This window comes from Panthera uncia, chromosome C2 (assembly GCF_023721935.1).
Source record: "Panthera uncia isolate 11264 chromosome C2, Puncia_PCG_1.0, whole genome shotgun sequence".
In the NCBI taxonomy this organism is placed as follows: domain Eukaryota; kingdom Metazoa; phylum Chordata; class Mammalia; order Carnivora; family Felidae; genus Panthera; species Panthera uncia.
In genome coordinates this window covers 104,145,074-104,168,233 of record NC_064810.1, presented here as the reverse complement: position 1 = coordinate 104,168,233, position 23,160 = coordinate 104,145,074, and the positions used below count along the sequence as shown (strand labels likewise).

The 23,160-nt window shown below is 35.3% G+C and overlaps 1 protein-coding gene across 1 annotated transcript in view; it reads left to right on the top strand.

Moving 5' to 3' along the window:
* The window catches only part of RSRC1 (arginine and serine rich coiled-coil 1), a 413,183-nt gene that overhangs the window by 182,446 nt on the left and 207,577 nt on the right, over window positions 1–23,160 (top strand). Inside the window, exon 5 of the mRNA XM_049629645.1 lies at window positions 12,418–12,454. Coding sequence (XP_049485602.1) covers window positions 12,418–12,454 — 37 coding nt within the window. The remainder of the gene's footprint in view (window positions 1–12,417; window positions 12,455–23,160) is intronic.

The window sequence follows — 23,160 nt, the reverse complement described above, 5'->3', positions numbered from 1 at the left end:
GTATTTAAATTTAAAATGTTATAAATGATAATGAAAGTTTAAGTTATATTTAAATACAAGTTTATATTTACATAAATATATTTATATTTTTGTATAAAATTTTATAAATTTATAGTTTATATTTATATAAACTCTATGTTTATATAAATATAATAAATATGTAAGTTTAAATTATTTAGATTTAAGAACAGAGATGAAATATACTGGTTTATTTCCCCTTTTAAGAATTATTTAACCGCATTCCTCCAGGTGAAATTTACATTACATAAAATTCACAAGTGATTTTTAATTTTTTTTTTTTAACGTTTATTTATTTTTGAGACAGAGAGAGACAGAGCATGAATGGGGGAGGGTCAGAGAGAGGGAGACACAGAATCTGAAACAGGCTCCAGGCTCTGAGCTGTCAGCACAGAGCCCAATGCGGGGCTCCAACTCATGGACCATGAGATCATGACCTGAGCCGAAGTCAGCAGCTTAACTGACTGAGCCACCCAGGCACCCCTACAAGTGATTTTTAAATGTAATGATCAGTTATTCTATTTTTATACCCCAGTTTTATTTAGAATAAGAAATCTGAAACAAACCAAATGTCCAACAGTAATAGATAAATTAACTTATTGTGCATCTATGAGCACAATGGTAGGTTAGCAGAAAAAAAATTATATGTAAATACATTTGTTAACACTGAGAAGCTGTTTATAATATATAATTAAGTAGTGAAATAATTGAAGCTACACAGAAGACAATCAATGATGATCCTTTTTTTTTAAAGAGAGCAGGGGAGAGGGGCAGAGGGAGAGAGAGAATCTTAAGCAGACTCCACACTCAGCTGGACGTGGGGCTCAATTCCATGACCCTGGGATCATGACCTGAGACAAAATCAAAAGTCAGAAGTTTGGGGTGCTGGGGTGGCTCAGTCACTTAAGCATCCGACTTCGGCTCAGATCATGATCTCACAGTTCTGTGAGTTCAAGCCCCGCGTCAGGCTCTGTGCTGACAGCTCAGAGCCTGGAGCCTGCTTTGGACTCTGTGTCTCCCTCTTTCTCTGTCCCTCCTCCACTCATGCGCACGCTCTCTCGCTCTCGCTCTCTCTCTCTCTCTCTCTCAAAAATAAACAAAAAAAGAGTCAGACGTTCAACTGACTGAGCCACACAGGTGCCCTGATGATCCCATTTTTGTAAGACAAAAATTGGTGTATTTGTGCATATGCGTAAGAATGGAGGAAAAATATAAAACATTTTGAGATAATATGTTGGCTAATGGGATTTCAGGTGATCTTTGTTTTTTCCTTCATTGGAACCAGATGTGATTTTGAATTTTTCTACAATAAGCATTTGTTTTTTAGAGGGCTACTGCTAGCCCATATGACACCTTTGTGCATATTACAAAATGATGTCCCTTCTTCTTGTGGATGCGGTACCACACCAGGATACACTGCTTGGATGTACAGTAAAACCTTGGATTGTGAGTAACTTGTACTGCAAGTGTTCTGCAAGACATCAAACATTTCTAATAAAGTTTTTTTTAATGTTTATTTATTTTTGAAAGAGAGAGAGAGGGAGAGAGAGGGAGGGAGGGAGAGGGAGACACAGAATCCAAAGCAGGCTCCAGGCTCTGAGCTGTCAGCACAGAGCCCAACGTAGGGCTTGAACTCAGGAGCCAGATCATGACTTGAACCGAGGTCAGATGCTTAAGCGACTGAGCCACCCAGGAGCCTCTCTAATAAATTATAACTTGATAAACGAGTGATGTCTTGCAACATGAGTAGTCTGTGATGCCGAATGTCACATGATTGCAACTGAGCTAATGGTTCTTCTCTCTCTCTCTCCCTCTCCCTCCCTCTTGCTCCCTCTCTCTCCCTCTCTCTCCACTCCCCCACTCTCTCACTGCGGGATTGTGGGTGATCCTCTCCCATGCTCAGATGCTCGGTCTCAGCCCATGGTGTTTGGCAGAAATCAGTGATTTTTCAGAACATTGGAAGGTGCCCACAACTGGCACTAGTGTGTTTTTTGTCACTTCAAAGCACCTATGGACAGTTCTTTGCTTTTCCGTACAAAAGGAAGCTTAGGAAGGCTTTGCTTCATTCTAGGTCAGGCTGCCTGCAGATATAGACCCTTTCCCTTGCTGCCTTATTGCCAGTTAAATTAAATACAGTATATGACAAGAGTTTATTAACACTGTACTGTAGTGAACATCTGTGTGAGGGTATACAGTGGCCCCCACGCAGTCGAAGATTCCATTCAGCCATTCAGATAGCAGCGATTCTGTTAGTGATAGTGAAAGTCATCCTACATAGTAACCCTCCTCTTTCTCATCTCCCTCACACCAGCCACGAAGGTTTTCACAGATAAATGCAGGTTAATTTATTTTTCTTTATATTTTGTATTGTCTTTATTACTTTATATTACATTACAGTATTGTAATCATTTTTATATGAATATTTTTGGATTGTGGAATGAATCATATGAATTTCCATTATTTCTTATGGGGAAATTCGCTTTGATATACAAGTGCTTTGGATTACAAGCATGTTTCCTGAATGAATTATGCTCGCAAACCAAGGTTTTACTGTATATAGCTTTTAGCTGCCACTGCCGTTTCTTTCCCTTTTTTCCTCTCTCATGAACAACGTGCACAATTGTACATGATGGCCCTGAAAACTTACAAAATAACAATTATTTAAAATTAAAGACTGTAAGTAATATTTTTCTTGCACCTATTCTGGGCTGGATACTCTCCTTACTTGACCTCTACCAGGTTATGTGGGGCCTTTGAGCTCACTCTCCCTGCCTCTTCTTTTCTACTTACCCAGTCTGCTCACATGCAACCAGTCCTTCAGGATACTGCTAAAATTACCCACCTCTTTGAAATATTTTCCAACGACTGTGATACATATGGCAATTTCTCCTTTTTCTGAACTTCTCTTGGGCTAGATCAAGAACATGGATTGAAGGGGGTTGTGGTGAATGGGTTGCATCTCACCTGCTAACTCAAGACAAATGGTAGTGACTCCTTAGAGCACCATCTTGAGAAAGATTCTTGAGCTACAGCTGGTCTCAGTGAGAAAGAGGATTGTCATTGACTAGGAATGTTAATCCTGCATGTGAGAAATAGCAGAAAGGTAGCATGTTCACATGCATTCTCCTACCTTGCATGGACATTAACTATTTTGTGTAACAGTCTTGGTTTGACAAAACAGTTTTAAATATCTAAGGCATAGATAAATTATCTTAATACTTGTACTTTTTTTTGTTGATGATGTTTGGTTATGTTATTGTTATTTTATATCTACTCAGAATTTGTTATGGAGATAGGTATAAGGGTGCTCAGTAAATTTATTTCTCTTGTTCACTCTTGCTGTTCCAAGTCTCTTTCTAGTATAATTTCTCTTGTATCTGAGGTATTCCTTTAGCAGCTCTTTAGATCAGATATATTAATGATGAATTCTCTTAGTTTTTCCTTCCTCTGAAACTGTTCTCTAGAACACAACTGCAAAAACATTGAAATCTCTTTTCTTTCCTTTGTATACCATTTCTGTGAACTTTAGAACCTGTTTACGTGAGTGACAGTAAATGGCTTAATTGACACATACCAACTTAAGTGTTTACCTTCCCGTTAGAGTAAGCTCAGTGTGTATCTCAAGTCCTCAGCTGTTTAATATGTTGAGTGGATGCTCACTTATACTTGTAAAACTAACTAAAGAATCTTGAAAAAAGAATAGTACATTTAAAATTCAGTAACCATGCTACAGTTGTTTGTGCAAATGATTTGTAAGTTCTAGAGCATAATTTATTGCAAACAGGAGATAAAAACTTACTTGTAAAAAATACTGAACTGCAGTAACATAAGAATATACATTTTGAGCCAGTGATATGTAAGTTATTCTCCAATCAGATGATAAATGCTGAGAATTCTAACCAAACTGGTAAGTTGAAATTGAGAATTCCGGAAAGATCTTTTTGGAACTTAGAGCTGATATTCTGTATGTTTCTTATTGGGATTAAAATGTAAAAAACATCAGGTAATTGAGAAATTATTTTTGTTTACTTTTTCAACACACTTTATCATTCTGCTCCTTTCAAAGAGATCAGGTTAGAATGTGCTTGTATCAGGATATACATGGTATTTTTATTGTATGCTAGCCATTGGGCTAAGCTTTTTATATGTATTTGTTATTTGAAAAGTAGACTGACTTTCATTTATAGGTATTACAGTTGGAACAGATTTTGAGGTGATTTAAAAAGCTAACATCTGTAAGGGGCGCCTGGGTGGCTCAGTCAGTTGAGCGTTGGACTAGGCTCAGGTCATGCATGATCTTGTGGTTTGTGGGTTCAAGCCCTGCGTCGGGCTCTGTGCTGACAGCTCAGAGCCTGGAGCCTGCTTCGGATTCTGTATCTCCCCCTCCCGTTGCCCCTTTCTCATCAGACTGTCTTTCTCAAAAATAAATAAACATTTAAAAATTTTTTTTTAAAAAGCTAACATCTATAAAGATATTTCTTGATTTTGAAAGTGGAATGCACTCATTGGTTCATTATTGGTCTGTCATATTGAATCAGTCTTTACTGAGTAACTTCTATATACATGCTGATTCTTTTTTTAATCCTGTATTTGAATTTAAGAATGAAAAAATTAGAGAAGATCCATAACTTGACAAAGTTATTTAGTAAGTAGTGGAGTTGGAATTTGAACCCATGGTTTTCTTAGTGATTATTTGAGATGGGAGATATAGATTTTTTTTTTGTTTGTAAGTCAGGATTTTAAAAACCTTGTCTGCCATTACATAAAAAAAAAAGACAAAAAACCTCATGTAGATTTTTGCTTTATGAAAGAGATATAAAATTGTGATAAGACTCTCATCATGTAACTATAGGAAACTACAGCACAGTAATCTTTTAGAAGTGGATAATATACTTAGTTCATGACAAAAAAACCTGTAAAATTTTTTATTTAGGAATTACTCTGTTTTCCATAATGTGTGTGTACATTTTATATGGAATAATACATAAATATATTTAATTTTTTATTTGTTAAAGACTTGTTCAGTGAAATGATACTTAGTGCTACTTTAGTTAGTTACCTTCATTATGGTTTCTGAGTATTTTATAACTAAATACCCACTGGATTTTGGCTTGCCTTATGAAATGGCTTTGATTTATATTTATTTTGTTAACTTTTCTACTCTCCACCTAAAAGAGTCACTTTTCTTTGGATGTCTTTTATTTATTTAATTTATTTTTATTTTTATTTTTTTAAATTTTTTTTAACGTTTATTTATTTTTGAGACAGAGAGAGACAGAGCATGAACGGGGGAGGGTCAGAGAGAGGGAGACACAGAATCTGAAACAGGCTCCAGGCTCTGAGCTGTCAGCACAGAGCCTGACGCGGGGCTCGAACTCACGGACCGTGAGATCATGACCTGAGCCGAAGTCGGCCGCTTAACCGACTGAGCCACCCAGGCACCCCTTAATTTATTTTTAAACTGTTACTTTTTTTTTATAGTCATATATTTGAGTTTCTTTTTTTTTAAATATATATAATTTATTGTCAAATTGGTTTCCATACAACACCCAGTGCTCATCCCAAAAGATGCCCTCTTCAATACCCATCACCCACCCTCCCCTCCCTCCCACCCCAAACTGTTACTTTTATAAACAAATCCATAATAGATTTCAGATGTAATAAGGAATGAGAAAAATCATTTACTTTTACTGGGACAAGCAAGTACTTTTTAAAAATTCAAACTTATATTTTGCAAATATACGTGCAAAATATGGAGAATAAGGAAGAATGCCTTCATCAGAAGGAATAGAGTTTTTCACAAATACTATTGTTAATTGTGACTCTTTGACCTGATTCCCTTAGACCATTATAAAACCTGAATTATCACTTTGGTGTCATATTGTTCCTAGTTCTAAAAAAATCTTTGTTTGTTTAGATATTTCCTGAGAGGCTATAAGCTTTAACATAGCAACAGTTTCTGGATTTAGAACATGCTTCCTTTGGCAAAATAATGAAATGTGTGCCACAAAGTTAAATTAGTATCCTTCTTTTTAAATTTTTTCTTGCCTGCCATGGTATGATTGATGCATGGCATCTTTATGCTCAAAAGAGACCTAATATTGGAGCTGACAGGTGCCACCAGGTTTATTTAGGACAACCTCAGCCTCATCCCAGTTAGTTTCAAAATGTCTGCCTCATACATGTTGAGCCCAGTACTGCATTTCCTGCTTTAGAGCCTCGTGTAATGTCAACATTACTATCTGTGCTGCCTCAACTACAAATTGGATGAACAGCCCGTGACACTTTTTCAATATTATTACATTAAACCAAGTGGATTTTGATTGATAACCTAATATTCAACTAATGCAAAACATCAATCATGGCAAGTATATTAATTATTTAATATTGCAGTCTAATTCAGAAATCGATGTGCTGCATGAGGGGAAGGGAAACTCATGGTTCCCAGAAGATTTAAGACAGGGAATGATTAAAAAAAGACCTGCTGTACTCCTGTGTGTTAGTTCGATACAAATCTTTATTCATTTGCCAATAATTTCTTCCCATTTTCCACTTCAAGACCATTTTATCAGTTTTGAGACCTATAATTGAATTAAGTCTGCTTTCAGCACAGGGCAAAAGGAGTTGCACAAATATTGATGAAGTCATGACAGGGACAACCCAAGAGACAGACCACTAAAGAGGACAGAGTTTATACCATTTGTTGCAAGATCCCTATGTCAATGTCTTGGATCTTGCCTCTCTATTTAAAAAAATTTTATTAAGACTTTTGGAGCCACTTTAAGACTTGTATTTAAATATGTATTATAGAAACAGATTTCTATAGTACGTTACAGTTTATAGTGTTCCTTCATATGTATTATCTTCTTTTTTCACAGCCCCCGTCTGCATTAGTAAGGCAAGCGTTAACAGAGTCTTCATATCATTGGTGGACAGTCTTAGCTCAGAGAAGTTGGATTGTTACCAAGCTCATGCAACTGTTTTGTAGTACAGCTTAAATTTGAGTTTAGGTATTCTGCTTCTGAAGCCAGGGTTATATATCATGCTGTCTTGTGTAGTGTTTATGTACTCATGATGTTTTATTTGTGTTGTTTTGAGGTGGCCACTTTTCCTTGTCTTTCTGCCCAAAGTAAGACTAAAGAAAATTGATTTTTATAGAAACCTTGTTGAAATTTTGGTGTCGCAATCTATGATACATATTAAATTTTAGAAATATGTAAACCTTCTGGACATAAATAAAAATTTCTTAATCTATTATGTCTTTTACTAGAATAGAATGTCCTTTTTCATATATATCTCTCTCAAAAAATATATATGTAGGTATGTTATTTGGAGGAGGAGTTGCTTAAATATATTTTGTCATGAAACTTACTACCCCAGTTTTCTTTTGGTTCAAATTTGCCTGATTATATCTTTTACTCTCCCTTTTTTGGAAACTTTTCTGAATCCTTTTGTTTTATGTATCTCTTGTAAATGACACATTGCTGGATTTTGTTTCTTACCCAATCTGAGAATCTTCTCTGGCATTTTGTTTCCACGTCATTCGGGTGAACTTTCTTTAGTTTTCTTTGTAGTCACTAATTGCTTAGAATACAATAATTACTATGTTCTAATCCAACCTTTACTTGCCTTGTCTGGTTGCTTCATCCTGAATTTACTTGTCTTCTTACTGTGTTACATTCTTTAGAACTTCTTTCAAATAATGTCTTTGTGTAGTGAATTTCCTGAAAGCTTGCATGCTGAGAATTTATTTTTTCTTCAATTTAAATAATAACTATTAGCAGTATCAAAATTACAGGTTCACAGTCCTTTTCCTTTAACACTTTGTCTTGGAAGTTCATACTCCATCGTTTATACTCCAGCAGTAGTGCTGAGACATTTGATGTCAGTGTTATTCTTCCTGTATGGAGAGGTATGCTTTTTCTTTCTGGAAGCTTTAGCCTTTGTTCTTGATCTATAGCAGTCTTAATTATCCTTATATTATGCTTTGCTGTGGATTTTCTCTGAACTATCCTGTTCACTACTCTTTGTACCCTTTCAGTCTAAGATTTTATATCTGGGAATTTTTTGTCATTATTTCTTCAAATATATTTTCTCTCCTATTTTGCCTTTGCTTTCATTCTAGGGTTCCCATATTATATAGATGTTGACACTTGTATTCTTATCTCTTATTTGTTCTGTCTTTTCATCCCTTTCCTGTGCCTTCTGGGAGAGCTACACCCAGTGTACCAGATCATCAACTTATTCTCTGTAGCTATGATGCTATTGTCCTCGGAGTTCTTTATTTCAAACAACTGTATTTTTAAAATATATGTATTTTTAATATTTATTTATTTTTGAGAGGAAGCACGAGCAGGGCGTGGGCAGAGAAAGAGGGAGCGCAAAGATCTGAAATGGGCTCTGCGCTGACAGCAGAGAGCCCAACCCCGGGCTCAAACTCATGAACTGTGAGATTGTGACCTGAGCCTAAGTCAGAGACTTAGCCTTAGACTGAGCTACCCAGGCACCCCCTCAAACTCCTGTATTTTTAGTAGCCGCTATCTCATATTGATTCTTCTTCATAACTGTTTATTTTGGTATTCAGTTTCTAAAAACCTTTTATCTTTAAAGATGTTAGTATGCTTACAGTATACTCTTGCCCAGTTTGTTCTTTTTTCCTCTGGATGAGGTTGCTCATTTGTTGTTTTTTTTATTCCTGTGCTTCTTCCCCTCAGAGGTCATACAGTTTACCTTATGGACTTCTCTTATTTCTTTGCAACAATCAGCTGCCTTGGCTAATAACTTTAGAGAGAGGGGTAAAATCTCAGATCTGACGTGTGCTTCTCTGGGATAATTTAAAAACTAGTGTGTGAAGCCTCTAGCATTGTACTCTGGCCTCTGTCAGCTACATTTTCCGTAGTGTCCTCATACTCCTTCAAAAACAAAATAGAACAAACCAAAACAAAACAACCACACACCACACACGTACAAACAACTCTTAATACTACTTTCCCACACAACTGCTCACTGTTGCAGTTGGCCTTGCTCTCTTGTGTGGAGTGGAGATAGAGTAGGGCCGGGTAGAACCTCTCAGGGACCTGAACTGGTTGCTACTGATTCTCCATTCAACCTTGTCTTCGTGTTTAGATGTCAGATCCTTATTAGTTGAATACGTAATCCGATGCAGGCACTGTATTGGGTGCTGGGATATAAAAATTTTACAGATGCAATCCATGTTCTCAGGGTGTCATTGGGACATTTTAGTTGTGTCAGTGGGAAAGTAAATAGGTATTAATAGTAAAGTGAGGTAAATTATGTGATGAGAACACATGGGAAGAGTTGATTAGTTTTTTTGTGAGGAAGGGAAAATGTTTCCTTGCCAGTATGGATTGCATCCTTAGGGATATTTTGTTGTTGTTGTTGTTGTTGTTGTTGTTGTTTTGTTTTGTTTTGTTTTTAAGCTAGGTAAGGAAAGACTAGAAGAGGAGTATTTCAGGTGGAGAGAGCAAGTGGTTTAGTGGTAAGGGAAGCCAGGTTAATAATTTCTTATGGCTATTGCTGTCACAGTCTTTGTGATGTAGCTTTGGCAAGATAACAAAGGGAATAAGTGAACTAGAGTGGAGTAGGATATTGTGGTTTTTAAAAAGGGAATGACATGATCAAGCTTACATTTTAGGAAGATCTTGCTGTATTACGGAGAATGAATTGACATGGGGCAAGGCAGGAGCCATTGGGACCCATCAAGAGGCTTTTGCAGTAGCCTGGGAGAGAAAAGATGATGGCCTAAAATAAAGTACGTACTCTGAGGATAGAAAGAAGTAGCTAAATCAAAATGGTAATTAAGGATGTTAGATGGCCAAGACTCTGTGGTTGATTACATTTGCTTACATTTGGTAGTGGAGGAAAGGGCATGTGTCAAGGATGATCCCTAGTTTTCATTCAGGTGTACTATTCAAAATGCCTATTTCCTAAATAAGAATCACTTGGAAATAAAACAAAGCAATAGTCTCACCAACCTTTTTTTTTTTTTTAAGTTTATTTATTTTGAGACAGAGAGAGAGAGAACAAGCAGAGGAGGGGGAGAGAGAGAATCCCAAGCAGTCTCTGTGCTGTCAGCATGGAGTTCGGCATGGGGCTCGATCCCACAAATGGTGAGATCACGACCTGAGCCGAAATTAAGAGCTGGACGCTTAACCAACTGAGCCACCCAGGTGCCCCAAGAACAGTTTCTTATCCTTGATCCCAAAATGCAAATAGTTCAAAATACTGGGAGGTTTTCCCTGAGCTCGTAGCAAACTCAATTGATAGCAAAACCAACCCTGAAATGAAGTTATTCCTAGTCTTTGTTTATCCCACTTTGGGTGGACATTCGTGTTTCTTTCACAATTATTTATGTGGACAACGATGAGATGCTGCTTCAAACCCTGCTGCCAGTGTTACATGACATACAGTATACTCTCTATACCTTATTACGTTTCTAAAATCCAGAACATTCTGATGAAGGATGTCTAGTCCCAGTGGTTTCAGATAGTAAATTATGGACTTGTACTTTGAATCTGAGCAGTTTTTGTTCCTTTTGTTGCAGTGTTATTTTCTAATAAGAACCATTACGTGACATTGTAGCCATGGGGACAAAATGAAGTAGATGCATGTCATATAGTGCAAACTTCAAGTTAGACTGCCAAGTGAAGGTGCAAAACTGAGTATAGTAGGCTTCTGTTTGGGTTAAAAAAAAAAACAGAGAAGAAGGATGCACGTGTGCGCGCGCGCGCGCGCGCGCGCACACACGCACACACACCTAGAATATCGTTAGAAAGACAAAGAGCTAATATCTGATTAAGAACTCGGAGTCAGTGGTGGGAGGAAGACTTAATTGTATTGTTGTGCGTGCACACACATATTGCACTGTCAGATTTTTTACTATATGCATTATTTTTTTGTTTAAATTTTAAGTTACAGTGACTGTATGAAAATGTCCTTATGAAAACATAAATATTTATTTGACTTTTAGTTCCAGTAAATGAATTAACTTGATAACAATAAAGTTAAAAATAATTATTTATGTACGTATACAATTAAATATCTCTACAATGTATTCCTGTCATTTGTCATTAGGACTGCATCCAAAGAATGAGTTTCAGAAATCCTTACATTTTTAAGCGTTGAATATATAGTATTGATACGATCGCCAGAAGCAGAAAGTACAGAAGAGAATGGCTAAAGATGAGTCCTAATCAGTAGATGTTGTAATTTATTCTCAGTATGCCAGACTGGGCAGTGAGAGCAAAAGTTGGAAGCCATGAGTATAGTTTTCAGGCAACAGATCTGAAGGGGAAAACGATAGGCAAATTTGGAAAGATTGTGTAGCAAGACAAAGGAAACAGATAAGTATATTTTTGGCAGAGAAAATTGGAGATAGAAATAAGGAGAAGAAAAGTAAACTTGGGGCCCCTTTAGAGAAAGAAAGAGGTGTGAGGGAAAGATTAAACATCATGAATGCAATACAGTTGTTGGATGTTTCATAATTATTTTCTGCAATGTAGTAGAAGTTATACTTTCATATTAAAAATACAAAGCTTGGTATTTATGATGGAATTAAAATACTACTTGGTCTGAGTGAAGAAATTCTAAGTCCGTTTGTCACTAATAAACTAGTATAAACCAGAATCAAGGGAAAAAATCCAATTATTAGCCACATTTTACCAAATATATATTTAAATTATCTTTGTTACTTAGTTCCATCAGCAGTCCTTTTACAGTGAAAAGCAAGAAGTTAAATATTTAAAATATATCATGATATTTGATGTTTGTGTCTTATTTGATGAGATTTTGTTTTTTACTATTACAACAGGTCCTGATTTGTAGTGCACTAAGTTAATAAAATTAATGTCAGGGAAAAACTTGTTAATATTTAGTTACTTAGCTATATAGTCACAAACGTATTCTTTATGTGTATTTTTTTATATAAAAATGAAATCATTGGTGGATGGATATTTGATAAAGCAAAAAAAGTAACATGTCAATTGTAGAATCTAGGTGGTAGATAGAATCTGTATGAACATTTTGTAATAAATGTTGGGGAAAACAAATTCTAATGAAAGAGCTAATGTGAAATAAATAGATGTTTTGTGAATAGTAAAATAATAGTACACTTGAGTTCCTTTTGTTCTCTGCTTACTGAAAAATCTGAAACATTCTGTTAGTAGATGACCAGTTTTAGTGGTAATACTATTAGATGTAAATAAGTTATTTGTTTCCTTTTGATGGAAATTGTTTTGTCCTTCAAACCAGTGTTATTGTGAACATTAGTGAAGATATATGAAAAAATCATAAGGTTTTATAAAACATATTTGAGGTAAATGTAAATTATGGCAGACAAGTGTTTAGCAACTATTTAGAACTTTTATTCTTCTATTTTAGGGAATCCGGAAACATCAAAGCTGGATTAGAACATCTGGTAAGTTCTAATTTTCTCTTGAACATTTGCATCATCTTTGATATCTGCATTCTAAATGAACACTTTTGAATGAGCTTTGAATACCTTGTATTGAGAAAGTCAACCATTTCCCAAAGGGTCAGCTTACTGTTATTATGTGAAGGCACTTACATTTTCATTTATCTTATCATTTCAAGGGAATTTGAAATTTTTTTAAATTACTTTTTTTTTTTTTTTGATGTAGAGATGAAATAAAATGGATGACAATCCTTGGATTGATGATTGCTTTAATTATAAACAAAAATGTTTGGTGTAGAATTTTTGGCATATCTTGATCTGACAAAAACAAGCTTGTGTTTTAAGAAAAACACAATCAAATATTGCATGCATAAATATGGTATGTTTTAGCAATTTAACAGCTTTGAAAGAAGGGCACAGCTTTGTTTTTCCTGATGTCTCTGCTTTATGAATAATGCATCGGTTTAAACTACATTCCGTTTTAGAATATAAAATAATTGAGTTGCAGAATTTTTGGTTTAAGTAAACATTTTTAAAGTACAGATGAAATTCAGACTGACTTAACCTTAGAATCTGTCCATTGATCAAAAAATTAGAGGAACTGTTGTGTTATACCAGGTCCAAAATTCATTTAGCTCACCGCATTGAGTGTTCATTACAACATTAAGTAGTTCATTTAAACAGAGCATTATAAAGTCATGCTCTGGTTTCTGGTCAAATCCAAATGTTGAATAATTAATGATAGAGATTCTTTTGTAAATACAATCTAAGTACTTTTTTAATGCGAGACTTCATTCGTATATCATATTGTAGCTTTGTTAACTATTAATGTGCTTTTGTTTGCTCCCACTAAAACAAACAGTAGCAAGAGCCAGCTTCATTTTGACTTACAGTAGTTTTAGAGTTGGAAGGGGTTTTTAGTTGTCCTTGCAACAGCTAAAGAAAGCTGAGGAAAGCTAGACTTTAAAAAAATGGTCTTAATAAGTACAGATTAATTATTAAGAAGCTATATGTAACAACCTAGTTTAGAATATTTGAACTATACGTTTGTCCAGATTAGTAGTAAGTAAATAACACTGTTAATATTTGAAATTATTTCCTGAATCCCAGTTTGTCACTTCATAGTGGCATATATAGTTAGGAAATATGGACATTAGAATAAAAATGTTAATCTAAAACAAATTCCAGTATCGGTTGGGGGCTTACAACAAGGAAAAACAGCTACCATTGTGCCAGAATGAGCTTTTATACTCACTTATAAATTGTTATTTATTGAAAAGACTTCATATTTTTTGTTTCATATGCCTCAGTAAATAATAATTAATTTTTTTAGTTTAAATTTTATATTTTTTTATATTTACTAGTATGAACTCATCTTCAGTGATTATTTCATGCATTTCTACTCTACTTATAATCTTATTCAGCACTGGTTTTCTAACAGCCTTGGGTTGCCAGGAAAGCTCCCCAAAGCAGGTGGCACTCCAGACTGCCACTGCCCACTTTAATCAGAATGGTTTCACTTTTAGTTATTTTGTACATTTTTAAATTTTTAAAATAAGATTTTATTTGAAGAAAGAGTTTTCCAACTAAAAACGCTTAAAACCTTTGATCAAACATAGCTACTTATTAAAGTCAGGAGTAATTATTAATTATTCTTGATCCTGTTATATTTCATTCTCATCTGGGTCATACACATCAAATATATTTCAAAGATAATGTATTTTAGGATAAGAGAGGCAGGATTAATACAACAGGTAGTGAAGTAGATAATTTTAATGCATTTATTTAGATTGTTCAAAAGACTCTATAGCTTGACATTGTAAAATTGACCCACTGACTGGGAACTATTAACAATAGCATGAATGTATTAACATGTAACATAATATCCTATATACACACACCTATATACATATCATACTGCCTTGTGCACTACTGTCCTGTAAAGTCAGTGATATTCTTCACAACTGCCTAGGATGGAAGTGAACTCAAGAATTTATTATTTGGGTGGCGTCCTGGTGGCTCAGTCGGTTAAGCATCCGACTTCAGCTCAGGTCATGATCTCGTGGTTCATGAGTTCGAGCCCCACATCGGGCTCTGTGCTGACAGCTCAAAGCCTGGAGCCTGCTTTGGATTCTGTCTCTCTCTCTCTCTGTCTCTCTCTCTGTCTCTCTCTATCTCTCTCAAAAATATAAAGATTAAAAAAAAGAATTTATTATTTGAGCATTAATGAAACCTGTCTGTCTGGCAGCTATGGGCTCTGTAGGTTGGTGTCTCCTCAGTTTCCAGCTGAGAAGATACTTACAGCCCTTACCACCTAGCACTTGTAGCCCTTCTTTGAATTGGCTGTGTAGCTAAATACAATAGATTATGATCTTTAAAAGTATATGGTATAAAATTAAGAACATTCCACACATGTGGTATTAATTTCTTTTTTATGTTTCCATCATTTTCTGTTTTTTAAAATTTATTTATATTATCATAGAGAATTAAAATTGTTCTAAGAGAGGGTAGAAGCCAGTATAAATTTAAGTAAGCTAAGAAAGGGGTCCTTGGCTGGCTCAGTCAGTGGAGCATTCAACTCTTGATCTTGGGGTAGAGATTGCATTAAAATAAGGTCTTTTATAAATAAAAAAATAAAAATAAATAAGCTAAGAAAAATGACATGGCATCATATTATACTTGCCACAAGGACACATACACGGTTGTACTACTATTGTATTCTGTGTTTATGGACTCTTCTTGTAACACTAGAAAGGAAAAAGGTGTGGGGAGAGAAAAGAGTAGGGTAGGTGGACTGTGTTGCCCTGCAGTGTCTTCAAGGGCTGATCTCATTGATTTGTCACAATCTCTTAAACTCTCAATTCAGCCTTTGTTCTATCATTTCTTTTTTCCTGTGTTGCTACCTTCTCCTGGGAACTGTCCAGCATGTCATTCTTTGCTTAAATTTTTTACTGTATTGCCCAATCCTATTTTATTTTTCTTTTCACAAACTTGTCTGCTACTCATAAAGCCTGTGTGTGTTGAAAAGTTCTAGACAGGGTCTTTGAAGGTCAGTGCCTCATCATCCATTGGTGATTTTTGCCTGATGATTGTAAAATGGAGATTTTCTACTACTGCCTCCCATATTTAGCAGTCAGCATTCGACTTTAAGGAAGAGCCCACCTGTATTTCTTGTTTTCTCTATTTATTGTGAACAAGGACTCATGGATATTTATTTTATTAAATAGGTTATTTAAAAAAATTTTTTTTTTAATTTTACTTATTCTTTGAGAGAGAGACACAGACAGAGACAGAGCGTGAGCAGGGGAGGGGCAGAAAGGGAGACACAGAATCCATAGCAGGCTCCAGGCTCCGAGCTGTCAGCACAGAGCCCGACACGGGACTCAAATCCATGAACAGTGAGATCATGACCTGAGCCAAAGTCAGATACTCAACCGACTGAGCCACCCAGGAGCCCCTTATTAAATAGGTTATTATCCATTACTTTTCTTACTTATTTTGATGCTTCTTGTCCCAGATTTGTCCAGGGAGTATCCTTTCAAGATGGCTTTTGGATCGTTTCTACATACCCCATCTTTTTTTAAAAACACTTCTTTATTTTCTGGCACAACAAGATGTTCCAGGCTCATTTGAAACCTTCCCTGTCCTACTCATGGAATCAGCTATTTCTTCAAATTACCCTATTTCATTTTAGAGGGAAATGGTATTTATGAATCAAGGTCTGGATGTGTGACATGTCCACTGTCTCTGGGATTTCATTACTTCTTGGACTTTTTAGTCCTAAATAGATAGGTGGGTGGGTAGGTAGGTAGTTGATATTTGGGACTTAGATGCTTAGATAGGTATTTTTTTTTAAGTTTATATTTATTTTGAGAGAGAAAGAGAGAGAGAGTGTGTATGCAAGTGGGGGAGGGGCAGAGAGAGAGGGAGGGAGAGACTCCCAAGCCGACTCCACGATATCAGCGCAGAACCCAAGGTGGGAGTCAGTCTCATGAACTGTGAGATCATGACCTGAGCCAAAACCAAGAGTTGGACCCTTAACCGACTGAGCCACCCAGGTGCTCTGAGAGGTAGGTAATTTTAAGAAATTATGAGTCCGACTAACATCTCCAATTTCAATCCAAACCACAGAATTCTTCCTTGTTGTTCCTCATTTCACATTTGTATTTCCCTTTATTCACAGTGAGAACTGTGACTCCTAACAACACCAATACATTTACCCATTTGTTCAATTATGTAATACATGCAAAATAGTTTTGAAATTGCTACAATCATATCTTATGAAAGTTAAAACTTAATAGAGTTCAAGATGTTTCAAGAGTTTATTTCAGTTTATTTCATGTTTATTCAAGAGTTCTTTTCCCCCTTGAGTGTAGTTAGGTAATTCATTTGAAATATCATTGCATGCATGTGTTTCTGTTTGTATTCAATTTTAGGTGCCTTTGTCCCCATTCTTGTTGATTTAATTGTATGGTTGGATATGTTAACATGCTTCCAAAATTCAAAATATTATACCAAGTCAAAATACTATACATAATACATCTCTCAGAAAGCTGTCATCCCCTTTCTTTCTAGCTTGTTCTCGTCTGTCCTTTATAGGTGGCCAATTTTATTGACCTCTGATTTATTCTTCTTATGCATCTTCTTGTGAAATAAAGCATATATGTACATATATGTATATGTGTGTATTATTCCTATTTCCTCTGTCTTACAAAATGTAGCACATTTATTTTTTTGTACTTTGCTTTTTTTTTTCTCTCTCTGTCTTGGAAATCACTCCCTAATTACTGTGGGTATCATTATATTTACTATGTTTCTTTTTCTCTTTGTGTCTTCTTTATTAAGGGTATGAGATTTTAGCCTACTGATATGCCTGCCACACTTTAATAGATGCTGGCAGAGGACATGAGATTTCTGGGTCAGAGACACAGCTCTTGTATTACTAACAGCACCAAAGGTAGCACATAATACATGGTTATATAGGTTCCTTTTGACATACAAGTACCAAGGGGTGATGGTGCATACAGTGGGTTTGTGTCGTAGCTGAGGGAATATTCTTTAAGGAGCTGACAGAAAATTGGCCCAAACTTTGCCCAAGAGAAAAACATTACCTTTAGTATACTAATTTGGTAGCAGAACTGCCTGATCCAATCAAGGGGGAGTCTATATCTTCCAAGACTTTACTATACACAAAACATCTTTGAAAAGATAGTTCTGAAGAAAGGCTATTGGCTGATATAAGGTGTGCAGAACCTATGGAGAATTGTCTCTGAAGAGCTATTATTATTATTATTGTTAAGTTAGAAAGGTTTGTGGTTTTTTTCTAGGGGTTACCTTTATATTTATATCTTTCATAATGTATAATGCTTTTACTATCCCTTATTCCTACTTAACCTTTTAAATGGCATCCCTCACTTCCCACCTGTTATCTTTGTAATAGCCAGTGCTCCTATTGTACTTTGCTTTCCTCATTTTCCTCCCATTTCTTCTTGTATTCTTGCTACTCTGTTGGAATACATGATGTTTGCATACTGTCTATCCATGCTGTCACCTTTTTTTAGAATCACCTCTAAAATTAACCGTATTACATATTTACCATCAGCTTGTTTGCTGATGTTTCCCTCCTTGTCCCCTGTTTGGTGTGTAACTCATCTAGTAGTATATTCTTCAGGACAGCCTCCTGTGTACAGTATTCCTTGAGATCTTGCACATTCTAAGCTGTTTCTCTATGGTTTTACTATTTGAATGACAGTTTGACTGGACATAAAATCCTTGACTTATAGTTTTTTCCCTTGACTTTCTGGAAAATGTTATCCTGCTCTTGATATTTGTGGCACTAGCCTTATTTTCTTAACCTTGCATATTACTTGATTTTTTTTTTTTTTTTGCCTTGAGGCATTGCCATTTTTTTCATTGTCCTTGTTTTACTAGGATGATTCTCAAAGTTGATTATTTCTGACTACTTTTGGGTTTTTGTTTTCATATGTAGACCTAAGTTTTCTCACTTCTGGAAATAACTTTTTGGATTATAATACTAAATATTAACTGTTCCATTGTTTTGTTTTCTTTTTCAGGGATTCCAGTTATACATGTTTTCTATATAATTATATATAGAATCTTTCTTTGCTCATCTATTTCAGTCTTTTTGAGTCTTTGTACTACTTTACTTTGTTTTCCAACAACTAAGAACTAGTTTGCCTGGTTTCATTTACTATTTCTTAGCAAATTTTCATTCAAATTTATTCTTCCTTGGATACCTTATAATTTATTCTTCACTTCTGAAATAGTTTTTCTTCCATATCTATTCTTATTTTTTGAATATCTGAATGTTCTCGGTTTTCTTATTGTTATTTGTCCGAATAAGCCTTGTACTTTGGGTTGATTTTAAGGGAAGAGTTTTTATCTGTTGAAATGTTTTGATTTACATTTTCTGTTTACTGATTCTTGTAATAGCTTTATATGGGGTTTATTTGATTTCTTTCCTCCTTTCCTTTCTTCCTTTCTTTTGAAAATTCTAGACATTTTGTAGACAGGGCTCCTAGTTCAAGGGTACCTGCTTCTGTAGTAAAACAAATGTATTTTCTTTAATGGCCAATGGTGGGGTGTGGCAGGGATGAAAGGGTTGGCATGTTTTATTTCTGTTTAGCTGTTTGTTTCTTCTTACTTTCTTCTTTCTTGTCACTGTCACGTATTTATCTGATTTTCTCCGAGAAACAGTGCTTCCTGAGGCTGCCACTTCAGTTCCACTCACTTTCAAGCCCCTTCCCTCTAGCTGGTGCTATGGTAACACCAAACCCTAGATCTATGTTCACTATTTTGGCACTTTAGTGTTGTACTTTGTTTTCCTGGGGATTTTTTGTTTGTGCTTCTAGTTTATGTATTAAACTTATGATTCCTATCAGGATGGGGAGGGCTCTGTGAACATTTTTACCTCAAAGAGAAATTCATAATGGAAAATGTTGGAAATCAATGTTGAGTAGACTTTGAATCCTGAGTAGTCCTCCTATGGGAATCCTGCAGGAATTGTCAGCAGAATTAAACACAAAACATCTCAAAGAGCTCAGTGACCATATCTATTTAAAGACTTAGAAATGAGTGAATACACTGGTTATAATGTTATGCTTAGTTAGATTTCATAATTAACTTAAATAATACTTTTTATTTGGTGAAGAAGCCTATACAAATTAAAGACCTCTGGTTATGATCCCAATATATGTCTGTTAACACAGAAGGGCTGAAGGAGTGGAGGTGGGTGGTTATTAGGTGATGTTGCTCCTGGCTTTTTTTTTTTTTTTTATTTTTATTAATGATGCTCCAAAGGTGTAGAAAATTAACTCTAAGCTCCCTTCTGCTATGTCAGAGGGACCTGACTCCATATTTTTCTACCATCTTATGTTTTAAAATTCTAGATAATGCAGTGAGTAGTTATTGAACTACTTAATGGGGACTAAAACATTTACTGTTCAGAGTGTTTTTAATGCAGTCATGTGGGATTTCTACATTTTAATTTTTATAATTATAGAAAACATACTGTAGATAAAGTGTTGCCATTTGATTACAATATAGCTATTGTTTCATTAGCAAACTATAAAAATAATGCTATCCTTTTCTCTGGGAAGAGGCATTGAGATCAGAATATGTTAGGTTGAGCTATGTGAAAAATTGTCACTTTTTTTGTTCAAAATAGTCTGTAGGTTGTTTCAGACTTGAAAGGACTACTGTGCCGTGCCCCCTTTGGCGGGGAATGAAGTGAATTATCCTGATCACTATGATGTTTCTAAGGCTCCCCGTGTTCACTTTTCTGAAGAGTCAAATAATTGGAGGTGGGGGGACATGTGATTTCGGTCAGTCCTTCACTCTTTTGAACGTGTGTATGAGTCTCCTGGAAATATTGTTTATACTCAGGTTCTGATTCTCTGGGTCTGGGGTGGGACTTGAGATTCTCCATTTAGCAAGCTCCCAAGAGAGAGATAAAGCTGCTAGTCCAGGGGCCACCAGGAAGAAAGGTACATTGAAAGGCATTGACTTGAAAGACCTGTATCCAGTGAACAAGGTCCTCTGCATGTGATGAAGAATCTAGAGGCTTCCCCCATATACCCATTGAGTATGATTCTGCAGCCTATAAATGATTGGTTGGTGTTCATAAACCCAGACAGATGGACACTCCACAGGTTTATACAAGGACAAAAATTTGTTGTCTATCTCTGCAAGAGTAACAGAGGGACCATTTTTTTTCTCCTTTCTTTGATTCCAGATGTTAAGTTCTATATTTCAGGGCTAAAGCTGGACACTAGGACTAATAATACCTTGCTCAGTCTTAGGTAGAAAATTAAATAAGTGATGATAAATCTTTTAGTAAAAAGGGTTACAAGTGTTTACTACTTTAAGTGGGATTTGCTTTCTATTAATAGTTGAATAGTGAAAGAACTCTGGAGCCATACCTGTGGGTTTTTTCTCCCCACAGAGGTCTCATTTATGTTTCTTATATTGTATAACATTTGAGAGTGATGACCTACTTGTCCTTGTGGTCAGGTAACACAGTCTGACCATTTTAAGTGTTGAAAAGCAACTGTCATTAATAGCTTGTTTAGCCCATCAGTGGTTTGTAGAATATAGTTGCTGCTTGCCAGAAATGTAGGCAGGCCCATTGCTATTATACCTGCTCATCAATAATACTACTAATCCTAATAAAAGCCCTTTCCTCTTTGTTTTAGGTTGTTTTGCATAGAACTTGGAAACAAAACTGCTGTAGTTTAGTTCACAGACTAATAATTTTATTTAATACAAGGATAAACACAGTTAATGTAGTATTGTCATACTTTTGAGGATTCAGTTGACATACAACATGAACTAGAAAATGCAAACAGAAGTTATAAACCCTATTCTAAAGTCACTTGTCTTCCATCTGTTACATCTTTAAATATCTGTTTTATTTTAATATTTCCCCACTGTGTTCTGAAAAAATGTTTCTGACATTTGTCCAAATGAGTTTGAGAATATAGTTATCTCAAAACGTGCTGACATTACTGATATAGTCTATATATTTATTAAACACTGATGAAAAATACTTATTACCTCATATAAGGACTTCAGCATAATAGATCCCTCTCCTCCCAGCATTTTAATTTATTTTTCTTACCTAAGCCAATATATATTTGAGGTTTAGGGTAAATGTGCATATTAAAACTGACACTTTCTTCAAACGGTGATCATGAAATAAAACAGCATGAAGTTTTTCTTTTTGGGAGATCAATTTCATAAATCTTTTCTTTTAACAAATAAGTGTGTCTTATGAATGTGTGAAAATTAAAATACCTTTAATGTGGATTAAATGTTAATGTCATATTACTGTCATGATTTCTTAGACAGTTTACAGGTCTTAAGTCTGAGGACTGGCTCACATGCTAGTCAGAAACAATGCCATTGCCACTGACATGTCTCTGACATGTTTGGATCAGTTACAAGTTTATTAAAAATTGCTCCTTCAAAGAGTGATTAGTAAATATTACCCAGTTGTCCAACAGAATGAACTTGGGCCCTTTTTCTACCCTCCCTCCGTCCCCTCTCTTCCAAAGATCTGTTGTTACATTTTTAAGACATAATGGTCCCAGGAGAAAATGGTGGCCAGTTATCTTTAAAAAAATTAATAAATAGATAACAAGATGTCCTGCAATTTTCATGATCTTACTAATAGTCTCATATATATGTTTAATCTAGATAAACTTCATTTTTTTTTAACTTTTATGCACATGTGCTTGTTAAAGCTTTATAGAATAAAGTAAATATTCTAAGCGCATTAAATCACCTGCCCCCGCCGACCCCAACTTCCCATTACTGAAAGTCAGCCCCTCCTGAAGCCACCAGAGTAACTGAATATTGTATTATTATTATTTGTGTTATTATTATTATCATTTGTATTCTAGTTTAGGACACTGTAGGTTCTGCTTCATTGCAAAGAATCCCACAAGGTACCTGGTAGTTATTTCACGGCTTTCTCAGGATCTAAGATCTGTGACTAGAGAGAGACAGCTAGCAGCAGAGGCAATAGGATTGTTTTCTGTTTCTCCCATCAAAGCATTAGGAGTTAAGATGGAGGGTGTCTTTGTTACAGTGGTATCTTTGGCCACACTCATTACCATTTGCCACAGAATCATAGCATCTGTATTTAACTTTAACACACACAGAACGAGGAGTCAGGAGAATCTGATTTTACTGTTTGACCTCTAGCAATGCACACAACCTCTCTGTTTTACTTTTTTCATTTACTCCTTATTAATGGGATGTTAAAATGGTGTGTGAAAATTTATAGAAACAGACTTTCTACAAGTATATCATAATTACTGTAGAGAAATAAAAAAATCTTAACTTTTCTAGTTATGTAAATAACTTCGGATTGCTAAAAACAATGTCTCATTTCTAATATGCTTACAGTGAATTGTGAGAAAATGTTGTACTTTATCTACTCACATCCTCTCCCTTTAAAAAATTTTACTATACACTTAAAAAATTTTAAAGTAATACATGTTCATTGTAGTGGGTCAAAACTGATAAAAAAATGAATGTATCTTCTCTTATCTGCCAGTAATCCAGTATTGATTTAGTACGCATCTTTCTATACTTTTTTCTCTTCCCAGATATACTTACGCATTTATTACTTAACTTTTTTGTTTACTTATAAACAAAATTATGATATTTTACAACTTGTACTT